Source organism: Xiphophorus couchianus, chromosome 14, assembly GCF_001444195.1.
Source record: "Xiphophorus couchianus chromosome 14, X_couchianus-1.0, whole genome shotgun sequence".
Classification (NCBI taxonomy): Eukaryota; Metazoa; Chordata; class Actinopteri; order Cyprinodontiformes; family Poeciliidae; genus Xiphophorus; species Xiphophorus couchianus.
In genome coordinates this window covers 19,950,280-19,969,053 of record NC_040241.1, presented here as the reverse complement: position 1 = coordinate 19,969,053, position 18,774 = coordinate 19,950,280, and the positions used below count along the sequence as shown (strand labels likewise).

The 18,774-nt window shown below is 36.8% G+C and overlaps 1 protein-coding gene across 2 annotated transcripts; it reads left to right on the top strand.

Annotated features, from left to right (window-relative positions):
- The first annotated feature begins 1,273 nt into the window (after positions 1–1,273).
- Positions 1,274–16,569, top strand: LOC114157892 (E3 ubiquitin-protein ligase TRIM39). Of its 2 annotated transcripts, XM_028039063.1 has the most exons (16): positions 1,326–1,368; positions 4,122–4,196; positions 5,323–5,475; positions 6,273–6,513; positions 7,705–7,952; positions 8,651–8,755; positions 10,202–10,297; positions 10,871–11,104; positions 11,179–11,326; positions 12,494–12,538; positions 12,675–12,701; positions 13,280–13,344; positions 13,441–13,551; positions 14,490–14,608; positions 15,371–15,467; positions 15,590–16,569. In XM_028039063.1, exons 3-16 carry the CDS (start codon positions 5,335–5,337, stop codon positions 15,737–15,739), a joined length of 1,827 nt encoding a protein of 608 aa, XP_027894864.1. In that variant the 5' UTR covers positions 1,326–1,368; positions 4,122–4,196; positions 5,323–5,334; the 3' UTR covers positions 15,740–16,569. The 2 variants fall into 2 exon arrangements, with proteins under 2 accessions (XP_027894863.1, XP_027894864.1); XM_028039062.1 differs by lacking the exon at positions 4,122–4,196 and having other exon boundaries at positions 1,274–1,368.
- The last annotated feature ends 2,205 nt before the right edge of the window (positions 16,570–18,774 follow it).

Here is an 18,774-nt window from a genome sequence, read left to right as displayed (position 1 = left end):
AAGAATGAAGCCGGTGTGAGTTTCTAAGTAAGACAAGTAAAAGAAACTCTTAATTGCTTTCAGAGAAATCAAACTGCTAGAATAGTTGTCTGAATTGTTTACCCGGAACCTTCAACATTTGAAGACAGTTAGCATGAAAGAATGGGTCACAATCACACGTCGCCAAAACTTGTACTTCATTCAAGAGGCGTCTTGATGTTGTCAAGGGCAAAAAAAAAAAAAGATTTTTCACCAAGAATTTAATACATTTTTGTAATTGTGGCCAGTATTTAGTCTCTGGGTTATTCCATGTTTATAACTTAATTTCTGGACTAAATTGACTTCTATTTTTTAGTAGTTTTATTTGAATCATTACTTAGTCTGCTGTGTTTTTAGATTATACCTGTAACAGCCTATAATCTCTTAGGGTTAGAAACAGGACCAGTTTTGCAAGGATGTGGACCCCAGGGCTGTTCTATCCCCTACAGAGAAAATATTTTGCTAATGCAAATGACGATACATTAATAGGTAGTTTCATACATAATTTGGTATGAACTGATTACAACAACTAACGATGGTAACAATGGTAATGGGGGCCCTGAGCTACTGCCCACGTAAGCGCCCAGGTTAAAAATAATGGCAGAGCTCATGTTCAAGAGTGACAAAATGTTAATCTTCATCTTTTTTTTTTAACAAAATATATATTCAGTTTTTGCATATATAAAACATACATTCAAACACCCACAACAAACCCTCTGGGTATAACATAAAACAAATCAAGATTGAACTAAAAAGGGGAAACAAAAAAATAACAGCATTGGTAATAAGGAAACCCCCCCGTTCAAATAAAAGAATAAAAAGTACACTTGCCTATAAGTAAATACATGTATAAGTATACAGATAAATAAAATAAAGTTTCAATCTTCCGGCTCTAGTGCCTAGATCACTCTCTTGATATTCTTAGGTGCTGTTCTTCTAGCTAATCTCCATCTTAATGAGCGACTCCATCTATCTACCGTAGTACGGATGTTATGATGTTTGTTAAGTCTTTGTTTATCCTCGGTTCCAGGAAATACTTTACCCGTGAGAAATGCAGCTGAACATCTCATCAAACACAGCTGCAGGATTGGATCTGTTGACTTTTGACCTACTCTGCAGCATATCTGAGTGTGAGTGTGTTCCTTTTAACTTAACCAGTCCTGCCACTTTTACCTAGTAAAGGGAGAGACAGGTGAGTGGGAGGGACTTTGGAACAAAACATCACAGCCATCAATCAGGTACACCCACAATCAAGATTTTAGCAAGTTTAAATCCAGGACATGCTAAACTGCTGCGCGCAGAAGGTACTGGCCTCAAGCATCTCTGGAGGGTTTGAACTTACAGCTTAAGGTATTTGCTTGTTATTCTGAAGTAGGTCAAATTAATATGTGTAATGTGTCACATTGTGTTATTTAGTGGGGATTATAAATGTATTTTTAAAAGGAAAGGTTTTGTATTTTTAATACAAAACTAACATATAAGTAAATTCTCAACAAAATTTAGGAGCTTAGAGTCAATAATTTCTTAATATTGATGAAAAAGTACTCGCTCCACTGGAAGATTATTTCACCTATAACATGGAAAAATGTCTTTATCTGTCAAACGAACTAGAACTTTTTCATTGTTTATCTCTGTTTGTCTGTATTATGGTTAATGAAAGGTTAATCTTCTCTGATGTGACTACATGACTCTGTTTAGGGAAATTTGTGATATTTATTGAGTTTTATTTTGAAACATGCTTTAGTGTAATAATTTTCTGACCTTTTTCAAAGTAGTTTTAGCTGCACAATGACTGAGATTGAACGTTAATATTTGATTTAGAGAAAACTTGGAAAAACTTGTGGTTTGTTATTTTTGAACTTGGTTCATTTTTGGTTTTTTAAACTCACTGAAAAAAAAGAGAATGGCATTCCAATTTTTAAAAATAGTTAATTTGTAGATAGTTAAGGGTAGAGTGCCTTCTCCAGGTCAGGGGGGGTGTCCTGCCCCAAGTGGAGGAGTTCAAGTATCTTGGGATCTTGTTCACAAATGAGGGAAGAAGGGAGCGGGAGGTTGACAGGCGGATTGGCGCAGCGTCTGCCGTGAAGCGGGCGCTGTACCGGTCCGTCGTGGTGAAGAGAGAGCTGAGCCAAAAAGCGAAGCTCTCGATTTACCGGCCGATCTACGTTCCCACCCTCATCTATGGTCATGGGATTTGGGTCATGACCGAAAGAACGAGATCGCGGATACAAGCGGCCGAAATGGGTTTTCTCCGCAGGGTGTCTGGGCTCTCCCTTAGAGATAGGGTGAGAAGCTCAGTCATCCAGGAGGGACTCAGAGTAGAGCCGCTGCTCCTTCACATCGAGAGGAGCCAGTTGAGGCTCGGGCATCTGGTCAGGATGCCTCCTGGACGCCTCCCTGGTGAGGTGTTCCGGGCACGTCCCACCGGGAGGAGGCCCCGGGGAAGACCCAGGACACGCTGGAGGGACTATGTCTCTCGGCTGGCCTGGGAACGCCTCGGGATTCCCTCGGAAGAGCTAGAAGAAGTGGCCGGGGAGAGGGAAGTCTGGGCCTCCATTCTGAAGCTGCTACCCCCGCGACCCGACCCCGGATAAAGCAAAAGAAAATGGATGGATGGATAGTTAATTTGTTACATGTAGTCAAATTAAGTTTGTCTAACTTAAATAATTATTATTTCTTTAACATGACAATTTAATAAACTGTATATACTTACCTGAATAAACATCACTGAATTACTTTTAACAAATCAACTAATTTTTTAAAATTGTGCTGAACTGAAAAACTAAATTTTTCAGTTAAGGAGATTTGCATTAAACATAGTAACTACATTTATACTTAACCAGGCAGCTTATTTTAAAGTTCGTTATATTGTCTATCCACTGTTTTTCTATCTGCAAAAACAATCTACTTTAATTAAAATCCATATTTGTGTCATACTAATGTTTCTCTATCAAAAGAACTGAAAACCTTTAGGAGTAATTTTATTTTATAAAATAAAACTACTTTCTAAAATGTAACCAAATCCAAACTGAGAAGTATTTAAAAACAGCAGTGCAACATCAAAACTGCAGGGGTTTGGGCATGTTTGCAGACTGCAACCATTGTTGCAGAAAATATATACTCCGCCAAGACTGTCCACCAACAATGGGTACAGAAATTAGTCTCTCTTACATCATGGGGGTGGTGTCACTTACATTGGAAGCACATTTTCCCAACACTTATAGTCAGGTTGGACAATATGAAGAAGCCAAGCTGGTGGAGGAAGTGTAATGATTTGGGTAAACATTTGGGTCTTGCCATCCAGTTAGACTCTACCTTCACATGTACCACCTAGCTAACCATTGTTGTGGAAAATGTACACTCCACCAAGACTAGCTTTCACCGCAAAAATTGTTCACCAATGACCTAAGGGGATAAATGCTGACTCTAAAGTGATGTTGCCTCCAAATAAAACAGATTTTAATCCAGTGAAACATGTCAAGTCTAATCCATGGAAGCTCTACTTCTCTATTTACTGGAATTGAAGGATTTGCTGCAAAACCTTTTGAGCCAAATACCGTCCTACACCTTCAGTAGGATGGTATTGGAGTGGAGTCCATGTCTTGAGAAGGCTGGTGGTCATAATGTTATGCCTGATCTGTCTTCTTGCCTTGAAAATACCTTTGTGTCCCTTCACTCAGGTGAAGCAGTTCATTCAGGTCTTCCCCTGTTTGAACTACCTTTATCAGCTGTGGTGTTTGAGGCCGGGTTAACACTCAATCTCCTGAACACTATCAGAGCCAAACAAATGTATCTGTCTCTCAAAGAATGTACTTCCATCAGATCCTCAGATTTCAAAGTTTAAGAATGGCCAAAGAACATGCCCTCTCTTTTTTTGATGTCCTCCATTGAAGTTAACGTTTTGTACTGTCCTTTATGGTCTGAGCGGAGACAGGAAGTCAGATTTCTTCTGATAGAGACTCTGCCAAATCTGATGAGCTTGTCCAATTGTTTCCTAAACTGTACACAACATGGAAGGGTGCTGTCTTTATTATTACTGATGTTATTACTAAGGTCTGAGGTACAACGAAGCACCATAAGAACTGTCCTTCTTATGTTTTCGGGTAGCTCATTGAGCTTGACAAGCTTTTAACCAATTTCTTAATCTCTACTGGTGATACACGGGATTACTCTAGCAGGTAATTTTCAAATAATTAGAAATGTATGTATTCTTTTCACATTAATACTACTTGTTTATCACCTTCTTTAGCAAAGAAAGAACATACTTTACAAGTAAAGAGAAGTTTTATTGGACATAATCAAATATCGAACACTGGAAGGAGGGTTGCTTTTGAAAGTCAGTAAAGATTTGCCATTTAAATATGAGATCTTTAGTAAGGAAGGAACATCGTCTGTCCAAAACGGAAACCTGGACTCATTAACCAGTAACTGTCAAGAGATCTCTGTCAATGAGTATGTAGGGGAAAGGTCAAACAAGACTTTAGGGTTAACACCAAGATTTTTCTAACAGAATTGCTTCAATTCAGGATATGAAAAATATTTAGTAAGAATTTGTTTTATCTTGTTTTGCCCTTCAGTTATGTTCAAGACCCTATGTGTGCTTCCTCCCTTTCTTTCTCCATATAGCAGTTATACATTTTACCCCAAAACACCAAACCTGAAAAGCAGTTGAATCTAGCTTACATATTAAAAAAACCCCTGTGATATTGTATATAATAAAAAATATTGGTAGGTTGCAGTATTCATACCTTATATATCTGGTACCTGTATATGTATTTGAACCTAATGTAAGTGAAAATGAAGGAGAGAATCCAGCCTCACTTCATTCCTGAAGGTTTTTTGAACATCCTAATCTGATCTGAGATAAATGTTTGGAACAAAACTCCAGTATGCCATGCTTTACTATATTTAGATGTTTTCTATTAACCCTTAATTTTCCCTAATCAGATTTTCAGCGATTAGGAATTTTCATAGTTGAATGGCAGCTACAATGGCCTGTTTCATGCATGTGTGTCAATGTAGGGGAAAGGTCATTCAAGACTTTAGGGTTAATATTAAGATGTTTCTTGCAGAATTGTTTCATGTTGACTTCAAAACTCCAATGTGGTTCACAATACATTTAGTCATTCATTCAAACATTCACATGGTGTTGGTGGCAAGCTACATTATAGCCACTGCTGGCTTTTTTAAGTTCGACTTTCTGACCACCACCAGCAGACAAGGGTGGTTGGAGTGTCCTAAGGTCACAACGACTGACCTTCTGCTTTCTGGGGAGAAACTGTCTAATTCATGCCTGTCCTTTAGTTTTGTTTCAGGATGTCTTTATATGGCAGTTTTTTGACTGAAGACCAGGTCACATGCTCTATATGCCTGGATGTGTTCACCAATCCTTCATCCACACCATGTGGCCACAGTTTCTGCATGGCCTGCATCACCAGATACTGGGAGGGATCTCAGGTGAGTGATTGTTGAAGCTTCCTTCAATCAACTTTTATTTCTTCATTTTTGTTCTTTAAATGTTCTTGTCAAAGATAGAGCTATGTAGCATTTTTCTTTCTAGTGTGTCGTACTGACTTAAATAAAGCACTAAAAGAACCAGTTATCAAACCACTTAAAACCAGTAAAAAAATTAAATGTTGGTCAGCACTTAAAAGAAACTCATTTTAATGTTAGGATCAAAACAGAGAAATAGATGAAAACCAAAGTTCAAACTTCTTAGAATTATAAGTCTTAGGAGCATAAGCCCGTTTGTGGACGGCAATCTGTGGGAGCCTGTAATTACAACATTCCTTCTGCAGAATTCTGAATGAAACAAGGGTCAAGGTTTAACTTTAAGGTTTAACTGTAAAGATGTTTGGATCCAGCGCTCCTCAGCAAGGAGCAGGCTTTCTCTCTGCCAGTGAGAGAAAAAGGGTCACACACTTTGTCCACCCCAATGTTGCAGACACTGACAACGGAGAGAAAGAGGTTGTCCTAGTCTTAGGGTCATAAGTTCCCCATGACATCACAGAGTTTCATTCCTGAAACTCCTCTTCCTGTAGCTGGAACCAAAGTAGACCGAGGCAGTGCCTTTGTTGAATCACACAGCTTCTTGCTGTCAGTCCTTCGTGACTGGAGGTACAGCAGTCACAAGGGCTATATTTCAACTGTATGATCATTCTTCCATCTTCATTACCTTTTCATTTGTCTACTGCCGTTTCTGATATGATCTTTCTCCTGGACATCCTTTCACCTATTCCATCATCCTCTTCCAGGTTTGCCAGTGTCCTTTATGTAAGAAAACCTTCCAGAATCGACCAGACCTCCAGATCAACAGGACTCTGCGAGAGATAACTGATCAGTTCAAATCTGTGAAAGGTGGAGTATCAGTGAAGGACAAGATAGGAAAAAAGATGGGACACAAAAATCACAACTTTATGGCAGAACTAAAAATGAAGTTGCCAAAACCTCTGCCCAAGAACATGGTAGCTCTGACCGGCACAGCTCAATCCCAGGGTAAGTAATCGAAAGGGTTTGGACCGAATCAACCAGGCTATGCAAAACGTAATCACATGTTGATGATATGCACGGCTATAATAAACAAGTTGAAGAGGTTGCAAATTAGCATAGACCACACAATTTATAAAAATGAAGAGGGTTCCCTCCTCTGACCTGAAGGTTTGGACTAGTACATTTTTCAAAGTTTCATGCCTTTGGTAAGGCACAGATTAAACAGTGGATGGGAGCATTCGCTATGTCAGAACTTATTTGGCAAATGCATTTCCATTTCCTTTGAGCACATTAATTACGTTTCAGAAAAAAAACTAAAATAGTGTAAAACCTTTGTTGTGAAACTGATAAAATTATTTTGAATCTTAACATCTAAATCAATCTTTTCTTATGCGATATTTCAAAAAACTCATTGAAGAGTTTGACAGAAACATGGCAAGTGATTGAGAAGCTGGTTTGTTATGTATTTACTAGAAATGCGACTCTCATGGTGGCAGCATGTTGTAGCTCTGTTACGTCAGTTCTGAGTTGTTCTTCTTATTAACTTTTGCTCATCTTTTTTTTGGTTGGTTTTTTTCGGTCAATTTTTCCCATGGTTTCGACACTGTGCAGGTGCAAGAATTTTTCCTCTTATTTTGTTACATTTAGACAGTTGCCATGGTGCGTAACCATGGCCACAAGCCTTTCCCCCCCTCTCTAACAACTGGGAGCAACCGACTACAATCTCAAAAGCTCATATACTGTAATACATTTATATGAGTTTGACTCCAAGATGATATTAGTTACAACATTTATTTTTCCTTTGGAATGAATGAACTAAAAACACTGAAAGGAGATAATGATCACATTGAATAAAAAATCCTGGGGTGAAAAAATGTTTAGGGTCAGAAATATGAGGAGAAGCAAGAAAACAGCAACATGAAAATTTCTCCTTTATACAATAACCTTGTTGTTCTGGTTGGTTTCGTAACAAGCACACCTGTGAGGGCTGCCAAGTTCAGGTCATTTCACATTATGCAGGAGATTAATGACTGTTCTGTCAGGGAATGATGGAGCAATAATAGAGCAATGTAGGAATGTTGAAATGCCGTCCAAAAGATGAAATGTTGATTGTCAGATACTGTTTTCTTAAATAATAAAAATATATTACCTATTAAAAAGGACCTAACAAAGTTTTTCTGGGGTTTCTTTTGGCAGCGTTTTCTTTCCCATCTCTGTCCACGTCAACTTTGCACCAGAATGGCACAAGCACAATGGCTTTATCGGTACCGAACCGCTGCGGGTCTTCCAGTCTGGAGCACAGCCCCGATCATAATCTTAACCATCTGCATCCTCATTTCCCTCATATGATGTCCCACGCCAAAGGTCGCAGACGGTTCACTCTGAGTGGAGCGGCCAGTAGCAATAATGTCCCTCTGTGCGAAGTCCATAACAGAGGAATATTGGTAAAAGAATCAGTTAACTTTGTATTTCATTCACATATTATTTTATATATTAATATAGAAACTACAGAAGAAACATGTACTGTGTTTTAAATACTAGTTGTTTCCTTACAGACATCTTCTGTTTTTGCTTATTGTTGCATTTAAATGTTTAAAATCATCAAATATGTTTAAATATCCCATTCTTTAGGAGTGTTTTAATTCAGCCACATCCAGGGGGTTTTAACACAGGGAGTCTCTTCAGAGCATCTAATTCTAGAATTTGACTAGGCCACTTTGTGTTTTTTTATTTTTAACCAGTAAGAAGCTGGACTTGCTGGTGTGTCATGCATCATTTTCCTTACAGACTATTCCATGTTTTTTTCTGTTTGCAGTTCACTAGGGTCCCAAAGCCTTAGAAATAACTTTTTAGAAACCATTTCCAGGTTTTCTAGTTCCAGAGAAACGTGACACATATCCAACGACCCAATTCTGATCTTTTCACCCCTTCACCCCCCCCCCCAAAAATCTGATTTGTTCCACTTCCATATATGGTACTAAGAGAAATCTGATTTATATCTGAACAGCCTCAAATAATGACTGAAAATAATAATAATTATGAAATTATGAATGAAAAACGACAAAAGAAAAAAACCGAAGAGGTCTGTAATGCAGTGAATACATTTTAGCAGCACTGTAACCCTTCCTCTTTCTGCTTTCAGCTTTACTGTAAATCCGACCAAATGTGCATCTGTCCTGAATGTGAGATCGAAGACCACAATGATCATGACACCGTCACCGTTGAGGCCGAGTGGATGGAAACTAAGGTAAGAAATAACTGCTTCTGCTGTTGTTGGGACTGACTTAAAATGACTGGAAAAGATGAACAGCGGTTGCTCAAGAAAGTGCAAGTGACGACAGACACCAGCAGTTTGTTTATGCAAAGTCTGAGGTTAGAAATTTCCATTTTAAAACTTATCTTTTCACTGCTGATCATACCAGGGTGAAGGACACGACACCCTTGTGCACTGCAAAAACACAAAATTACACCATTTGAAATAAGACAAAACTAACTTAGAAGTAACTTTTCGGTAAAATATAAGAGCTTGTTTTAGTGGACAATTCCTTAATTTTGATGAAAAAGTTCTAGTTCCATTTGCCGATTAGTTCACTTACAACAAGACATTTTCCCATATTAGTGAAACAATATGAGCAGAACTAGTATTTTTATATCAATATTAAGGAATAACTGACTTAGAACAGTTCCTATATCTTGCTGAAAAGTCACACGTCAGTTAGTTTTGTTTTATTTCAAATGTGCTAATATATTTGCACTAGAAAATAGATAAATAATTTTGTATTTTTGCAGTAATTTAGGCTTTAAATCAGCTTCTTGACATCATGGAAACTGCTAGCTTGAATTTACAACCATAAAACTTTCAGAAAAATTGGTGCCTAACAAAAGTAGGCACAAAAGAGCCAATGTAGTGAGTAAAGGTGATTTAAAAGTTTATAAAGTCACTTTGAGGTTTGAGTTTTTAGAATCTTATTTTGGATTCAGCCTTCAGGAACAATTACTTTTCATTTACACCGAGAGCTAGTGACTATAAGACATGGACTTATTATAACCAATCATCTGTTTTATGGTTTAAGAACTTGTGCTTTAATGGGGAAAAAGATTTAAGCCATGTTTCTTTCAGTGTTTCAGCTGTTTTACAGTTTTCTGGAAATTTATCTGAAAGGAGGGTTGTTATGACAACAGCAGATCTTTAATGTATTGTGGTGCTGAGCCGTTCAGTGATTTATAAATGTTCTTCAGGTGACAGAAGGCCGACTTTGTAACCGTCTTTATGTGGCTGTGAAGGTTCATGTCAGAGTTCATCTCTAGTTTCCAGCTGAAATAACTGAAGCTGTTCATTGACTCAAGATCGTTCCTCCTATGGCCCAAAGATAATAACTAATAAATCGGTGATTAGTTCAGTCACCTGGAGGCATCATAATGTAGAGCTGTGTGTCATCTGTGTAGTTTTGATAGCTAATATTATACTTGTTATATGTAATCTGAGCAAGTGGGAGCATTTAGGAATGTAGTTCATCAAACACATCACTATTATACACTTTTATTAATAATGAAAAACCTCAGGTAGTAGGATGAGATGCAAAGTCTGAAATCCCAGAAATTAACTTTAAAAATAACTAATATAGGAGAAATCAGTGCCATAATGACAGTAGAGGCTCTAGTGAGTGTAATTCCTGTCTGGGTGTGTTTGCAGATGCTGCTGAGAGACTCTGAGCAGGACATCCAGGACATGATCAGTGATAGGAGGAGGAAGATAGAGGAGATCAGGGAGTCTGTGACAGAGCTGAAGGTAAAACAAGCAAACAAACACAACCTGCACAATTTAAGGTTAAAATTACATCTTCTTAAACAAATTTAGCTTTTTTTAAATTATACAAAAAGTTATATTACCTCTTATAATAAAACATGTTCTCATATGTTTTTAAAAAATATTTTTATACCTTTTAAACTTCTCCCCTCACAAAAACACCAAAATTACCAACTACATTTATCTTTTGTACAGTTTCTCAAATTTTGCCTTTCTTTTTGATATGCTGTTAAATTTTATGAACTAGTTTAAACAATTATAATTTTTATTTTTTTCTTCTTACCTGTTCAGGACATATTTTGACACACTTGTGATCTGTATCTATAATAGCGATACATTTAATTTAGTAGTATTAATTCTTACTAATTCTCTTTCTTTGGGATTGTCCTTTTTTTTTTAAAAAAATGTCTTACTAAAGTCTGTTTGTAAATTTTAAATATATAATTCTGCTATTTTAAAGTCAAATTAAGCCCTAGTTCCAGTGTTAATTGCCAACCAAGTTTTACCATAATCTTCAGTCTCTAAGTCTTTTTCTAAATCCCTTTCAACCCTCAGATGGCGGTGGAGCGGGAGACGTCGGGCACTGTGTGCCTCTTCTCGGCGCTGGCCTCCGCCATCGAGCGGTCCCAGGCGGAGCTGATAGAGGTGATGGATAACAGCCGCAGGTCGGCGGAGAATCAGGCCAACGCCATGATCCATCAGCTGGAGAGGGAGATAGAAGAACTCGAGAGCAGAGAAGCTGCTCTCACTGAACTCGCCATGTCAGAGGATCACGTTCACTGCGTCAAGGTTAGTCAGAACTTAAGGTTGGTTTAATTAGAAAACTCTGGATGTTTCTTTATTAATTTGTAAATGTTCCTCAGACTTTTCCCAGCCTGTCCACACCTCCAGTCACCAAAGACTGGTCCAGAGTGTCGCTGAATACCGACCTGGGAACGGCAGCCATCTACAGACCTTTGGCAGCTACGGTGGAAAAGTTCCAGCGAGATCTAAAGAATATTCTAGAAAATGGTTAGTAAAACATGAAGAGCTCAGACATTTGTTAGTTTTATAACTGTATTTATTTTTTATTTTATTTATTTCAAACATGATAGTTCTATAAAATCATGCACAAGAACAAGGAATGCAAAAGACACACATTTTTGTACAACAGTACACAAAAATATGAGCACAACTCTTTTTGATCCAAAAGAGATTAACTTCTTTTATGGTAATATAGAGCTGGTTTTGTTAAAGTGTTGAAGCTGGAAACTTCCAGTTAGTACCATTAATCATTGAACACTGCCCTCTTTATTTCAAAGTTTAGATTAACATGAAGCAGTTATCTTTTTTATTCCCTTAAAAAATAGTTTGTTGTTGCACACAGATTAAATTGTGAAACTGTTGTAAAATAATTTTAATGAATTAAACTTCAGCTTCACTCTTAAAACAGATGTGTTAAAAACAACACATGACGTGTTAAATTTTAACACGTACCGAATCTGCTCAGGTACAACGTGTTGCTAATCCCTTTTATTCCCACACAACTAATATGTATGTCGTTTTAACACAACTATTTTGTCATTGAAATCAACACAAACATGTGTTAAAATGTGTCATTTTGACAAACACGTGTTAAATGTGTTTTTATAGCTGGGGATGATGACTTCTTCATGAAGCAGAGCAATGCTAATCTCGTACCAGGCTTAGAGACAAAAGACCAGAGAAATAACAAAACTAATTTGTTAGTGAAATGATAAGACACTCTGTATAATATATACAAACATATTTTTGTACTGCATTGTATCATTTATAAAGTCATTAAATTCTGCCACAATACAGTAATAATAATTGCATTTTTAGATGAAGTAAAAATTGTTACAAATACTAAACAAAAAAATTAGAAAACCATTTTAGAAAAAAAAAATGCTGGAAACTATCAGTGAGAGGAATTACACAATCTGCTGTCAGCAGGGAGTAAATTCTGCCTGACAAACACAGATTAACACAAAAATGTGTTGAAATATTCAACACATTCAGTGTATTATAATGTTGTCCAAATTTTAACACATTGTGTGTTAAAATAAACACAAAATGTGCATTAAAGGTGATGACACATTTTTTGAGTTATTTTTCAACACATCTGTTTTTAGAGTTTATTGTTCCCAGCTCCTCAAGCACTTTGTTGTTTTTATTCAGGTTTTCCTTCTCCAGTATTGGAAGCCAGTGGACAGACAAAACCCAGTGAGTTCTTACTCTTGGTTTAAACAAACTGGATTGCAACACTTCATTTAATCAGATAAATAATGTTTTCCTCACAAGAACCTTCACAATTTATGGCAATTTGTAACATGTAAATGTTTGTTTGTTTCTCCTGCAGGAGAAAAGAAGATGAAGGAATTTGCACGTATGTAAAATTCAATTCATAACATCTACATTTCCTTGTTTGGTATATATTTTACTTAAATAAAAGCAAATAACTAGAATAAAAGCAAAATCTCTGTCTTTATGCAGGCACGTATAGCTTCAGCTAAATGTTGCCCAGGCTGTGCTGGCACGTTAAAAATATAACTCCAAAAACATGTTTCTAACAATTTTTTCCCTACCTTATTTTCTTCCTATTCCAGATTTTATATTGGGCTAAGTTTTCATATAATTTCTTGAATAAACAAAAAGTTAGTATAGCTTAACCTGAGAAATAGCAGTTTGTTACCAGTTAGTCAGCTGGAAAACAAATGTAAAATTGATTCATTCAAATTTTTAATGAAAATTGTTACTACCAAGCAGAAGCTAGTCTAATGATAAGTAGAATCATAAAATCGTACAATTAAATGCATTCCAAAATTGAAATGCAGACTTTACCAAAGAAATTTCAATAACTTTTCATGTTAACTAGCATAACAATGGCATAAATTAGCATGATTAAGTGAGTTTAGGCCACCATTGTTAGTAATTAGTTTTCATTTAATGTTTTTTTCAACACAGTGAACGTCACCCTGGATTCCAGCACGGCCCATCCCAGATTGATCCTGTCAGGAGATTTGAAAAGTGTGAGCTTGCTGATCAGTGATTTCAACATTTAATAACTAACGCATGTTTTATTTTTATATTTTAGAAAATATGTCTAATAATCCTTTTTTATGCAGGTTTGGTGTGGGGACCGATACCACCACGTTCCAGAAACTCCAGAGAGGTTCGACAAAGTGGTCTGTGTCCTGGGAAGAGAAGCAATCTCCCATGGGAAACATTACTGGGAGGTAATAGGCTGTTACAACAAAACAAAAATCACAATTTTTAATGAAATTGAGAAGCTTGTACTCTCTAAAAAGTTACATGTTGCTTTTCAGAACTTATCTGAAAAATAAAGATTACTTCCAGGAACTTACAGGATACTTCCCATAACATTTTCTACAAGCATCATGATTTATGTTACTTTCATTGAATTTACACGGTTACTCTGACAGTTTAAAGGTTCTTACAGCTAAGTGACTCTTAGTGGTAACTCTCTAGAAACTAAATGAGAAAACCATCTTACTGACTGTAAACTAAAATAAAATGTTAAAAAGTATGTTCTGAGTAAGAACCAACCTACAAGCGTTGAGAAAGTAGCACCTCACATTTTGTAAATTTAATCTTTAACTTTCTTGAAAGAAACTGTCAAGTATAAGCGTTTCATTTCAGTCAATATCAATAATTATTGATTCGTCTTTTCTTTAAAATATCTGAAATACTGCCAAACTGGGGACGTTACCTTTCTTGTTTTATCCAGATTTTATTCTATGCTGTTTTTTATTTTTAAGCAGTTATGAGGCAAAACCTTAACCTGCTGCTGTGGCAGTTACTCAACAGGTGGTTGCTAGGTAACCAAAGAATGAGTGAGTTGCTAGGTAACCAAAGAATGAGAGAGTTACCAACCATAAGAGGCTGAACAGCTAAAGCCTTTCCTCTACCTATCTCCCAGAATGCTGTGCGGTTCTGGCTCAGAGTGTATTATCCATTGATATTGATCATGTGTCTGTCACTTTATATATTGTTACTGATTTATTGTCCATCTGTATTTGTAACAGTACAACATTTGTGACTAGAAATAGATGTAAGCTGTCAACATTACTGGTTGGATGGTTTTGTTCCAAGCTGCAGTCTTTCAGGATTTGCTCTGTTTGATGACGCAACATGTTGTGCTTCCTGTGAACAGGTGGAGGTGAACGGGAAAACGGACTGGGATCTGGGCGTGGTCAGACAGTCCGTCAACAGGAAGGGGAAGATCGATTACACCCCAGACAATGGCTTCTGGTTCCTCAGCTTAAGAGACAAGTGAGTTTAATTCGATAAGATCTTCTAAGAAATCGATAAAATACATGCTTAAAGGTTTATATTTTCGAAAGGTACTTTTAATCTAATGAAAGAACCAAACTGGAGTGCGTAGGTTCACTTTAGTGAATATCACTAATGTCAATAAATATTGCAACAATAAAGACGTTTCTGATAATTCTTTTCTTTTTAAATTACGAGAATAAAGTCATATTAGCAGAAGAAAATTGTAAAAATGCTAAAAAAAATAGAAAGCTTTGATAGAGTTATGAAGTTCTGAGAAGACCATCTTGTCAAGTACATGATTATTTCTTTGAAATAGACCCAATCATTTGCTCAATAATTTCAAAGTTCTGCTACTAATAATAATAATTTGATGCTAATGTGTTAAAAAATGTATTATTTCCTTATTTGGAAAACTGATACCAAAAGTATAACTTCACAATAGTGCCCATTTTCATTTTATTTTTTATTTTTTAATTTTTTGTGCAGGAATTAAAATTACTACTTCATTTTACTAATATTACAACTTTATTTTAATAATATTATGATTTTATGCTCATCACATTACAACTTTATTGTCTTAAGGCATTTTCCTATATTATTCCAACTTTATTCTGGTAATGTTATGACTTTTTTCTTGTATTATAACGGGAACTTTCTCACGTTAAAACCCTGAATCTGACTGTGTGTCCACTCTTTCCATCATCGCTCTATAGGCAGGCAGTCATAAGAAAATATAATTGTTTTCTTCTTTGCCCTCAGACACAAATACGCCTTTCGCTCTGAGCCTTGCACAGAAGTGGAGATGAAACTTCGACTTCATAAGATTGGAATATTTGTGGATTATGAGAAAGGAGAGGTGAAAACGATACAAAACCTTTTTTTACTTTAAGAAACTCATCAATCCAACGACTAACGGTTGGATACGCTACTTTACTGCTAAGTTAGATAACAGTCCTTTTTCTTTTCTTCTTCCCACAGGTATCCTTTTACAACGTCGATGCCAAAGTCCACATCTACACTTTCTACGACATCTTCACCGAAAACCTCTTCCCCTTCTTCAGCCCCTGCACCAACAAATCAGGAAAAAACGAAATGCCCCTGATCATCACTCCTGTACACATGGAATAAAAGCTAACATGTTTTTAAAGTTCCTCAGATACTTCAGAATGGGTTTTGTTCTTTTTTTTTTACAGCTTTTTCCACATTACTAGAAATCTAATGTGATAATTTAATACTGAAGAACGGATTGACTTCCTGGAATCCCAGGACTGAACCCGAATAACAATTATTGTTTTTCTTTGTTGTTGTTTCTTCAAAAAACAAGCTAGCCTCATGTGAGAGGTTCAGAATGTGGAAAAGGACAATAATTTCTGACTTTATTTGGTTTTCAGTTCTTGTACCATATTTTATCCCTTCTATTTACTTAACACAAATTTACTTTATTTGTAATATACCTTTAAATATTTACAGCAGAGGAAAAACAGTATGGCTGCTGCTGAAACTGTTGTGTAAAGAACATTTTTCATAATATTTAGTATCGTAATTTTTGTTTAAACGCCACATTCTGTTACATTAAATGGAGAATTTAGATGTTTTTTAAGTGGGGTTCTGTTGAGAGGTTATTAGCTGATAACAACTTACCTTCAGTCTCTAATCATACAGAATGACAAGAGATTAGATGCTAAAGCTAACTGCTATTCTGCCTTGAGCAAGAGTAAGAGGATATCCGCCATCTTGAAATTACCTATGACTAATAAAAACATTTATTAGTTTGCACACTTAAACTAATATGCTAATAGCAGGGCTAATTGTTTTGTTTATCAATTTTTGCTAACTTTGGAAATGTTTAGTGCATTTAGCTTCCCTTAAGTAAATTTTTCCAGAAAAATTTTAAAGCACTAATTTACTTTGCTGTTTTGTAAACGTTCAGTTAAATAAAATTTGACATCTGGGTTGAAGTTTTAGTTTTTTGACTGTTAAGTATTCTTGAAATAGTTAAATGCTTATGTTCATGCTCTTATTTTGAAGTGGATGAAGGCCATTTACGCAGCAGCACCATAAAATACACAGTCAGAGCAAAGTCAGATTATCAATTCTTCAACATATATTTGTTTAACTAAATGTAAAAACTAAACCCTGGCGGCTGCTGGGGTTATAACACAACTGGGGGAAACTGACACTGACACTTTAGTCAAAACTCGTTTTAAATATTTAGAATGCAATAGTAAAGAGTCAGACGAAAGCGATCGTATGCTAAACTCAAATTAATCTTCACCTTCGTAGCAGAGAGACAACACATATGTAGGTAGCCACTGATGAGATGACTTAAATCAGTGGTTCTTAACCTTTTTTGAGGTACCAAACCCTCCAGTTTTATATGCACATTCACTGAACCCTTCCTTAGTGATAAATAAAATATGATTTTTTTTTCCAAATTCAAGACATATTTATACTTTTTTTACTGGTGCACAAAATGAGCCGTGCATGAACATCGCCTTGCTCAAAGAACAAAACCAACGCAGTGCATGAACTCACAACAAATTATGGTATTACTTTATTCAGACCCCCAAAATATTTTTTTTACTACTTTAGTAATTAAAAATAAATTTGGATTTTTTTGAAGAATTAAAATTTTTTTAATAACTTAATTTTTTTTAATTTTAAATTTAATTTGTTTTTTGTCAATCCACAAAAGACATTTTTGGAGCCAGAATAAAGCCTGTTCCTATTTTTTTGTAAGTTTTCTATTTGCTTTATGAAATTTTCATCAGACTCTGCAACTCCAACCTGCATTTTGGTTCTACCTCAAAACCTTAAATAATGACATAGGCAAAACGCTGCAGGAAATAGAAGCAAAAGAAAAAATTCTGCAAATAGTAAAAACAGCAACTATCAAATGCTGCAAACTTGCACCACACAATGAAAATGCTCCAGATGTTGAACAAATCCAACAACATAAGGGACCAGTGTGAGGTACCAGGCTGGTGGGTTCTTTTCAGATCATCCACCAGAGGGCGCCTGATGACAGCTGGTTCTTGGAGGGCGTGCCGGCAGGTCCTAACCAGACGGGGAATTGCCATCTCCTGGTGGAGTATATGAGCAGCTGACTGCCAGCACATCTTCGCCAGAGTGTTTGCCTGAACTGGAAGCCTTCAGGAGAACTTGAGCCATCCCTTCTTTGGAAGGAATCCTCCAGAGGCGCCGTGAGAGTTCTAACTGGGAGCCCGAGCCTCACCATCATCTTCCCAGTTACTTACCGGTGCAGTCCTCAGTTGGCAGTCAGCTCCATTACTTCTCCGTGCGGTCTAAGCACAACCTGTCCGCCCTCCGACTCTCTGCCCAGCCGCCCAGCTGTCGCCTTTGGACATACCCACCTCCTGGTGCCTGGCCTTCCTCCTCCTCTGTTCGGACCCCGACTCCCACAAGTAAGAGCTTCAGAACCAGTTCAACCACTTCAGAACCTGAGTTGATTCGCTAATCCTGAACTCACCATATCTCTCTCCCTCAGTGAGTGGCTGAACCCGGAACCCTTTATTGAAGCCCAAGTCCAACTACCAATTCTGAGTTTTTTGTGAATAAGAAAAATAAACCCTTTGAACTTTTACACCAGTCTCTCTGTGAGTGTTTCTGCATGTGGGCAAAGAACGTTAAACCCAACATGACAACCAGACCCTGAGTATAGTCGGGATTTCAGGATTTTAATAAGATTTGCTGAAGGAAGAAAGAAAAGTTGCTCTATATTTAATGTCTTTTTCAAATGGCCAGTTTTCTGCAATAGTACATCAGCATATTTGTGTAATACTAGCCACTCCAGCCCTACGACAGACTGTCGACTTGTCCAGGGTGACCCGGCCCCTTGCCTGAAACGTTTGCTGAGGCACCGGCACCTCTCCCGACCCCACTAGCAGTTAACTAGCATCCCCAGAACCAGAACCAACCATGGAGAAGCAGCATTCAGCTTCTATGCACCACAAATCTGGAACACACTTCCAGAAAACTGCAAAACAGCCAAAAACACTGAGTTCTTTTAAATCTAGACTAAAAACCCACCCGATTAGAGCTTATTTTGAAACATAATCAATAAAACATTGATCAAAATTTTTCTATGACCGCATTTTCTGACATATGACACACAGGCTCAACAACTTAATTCCAGGGAATGG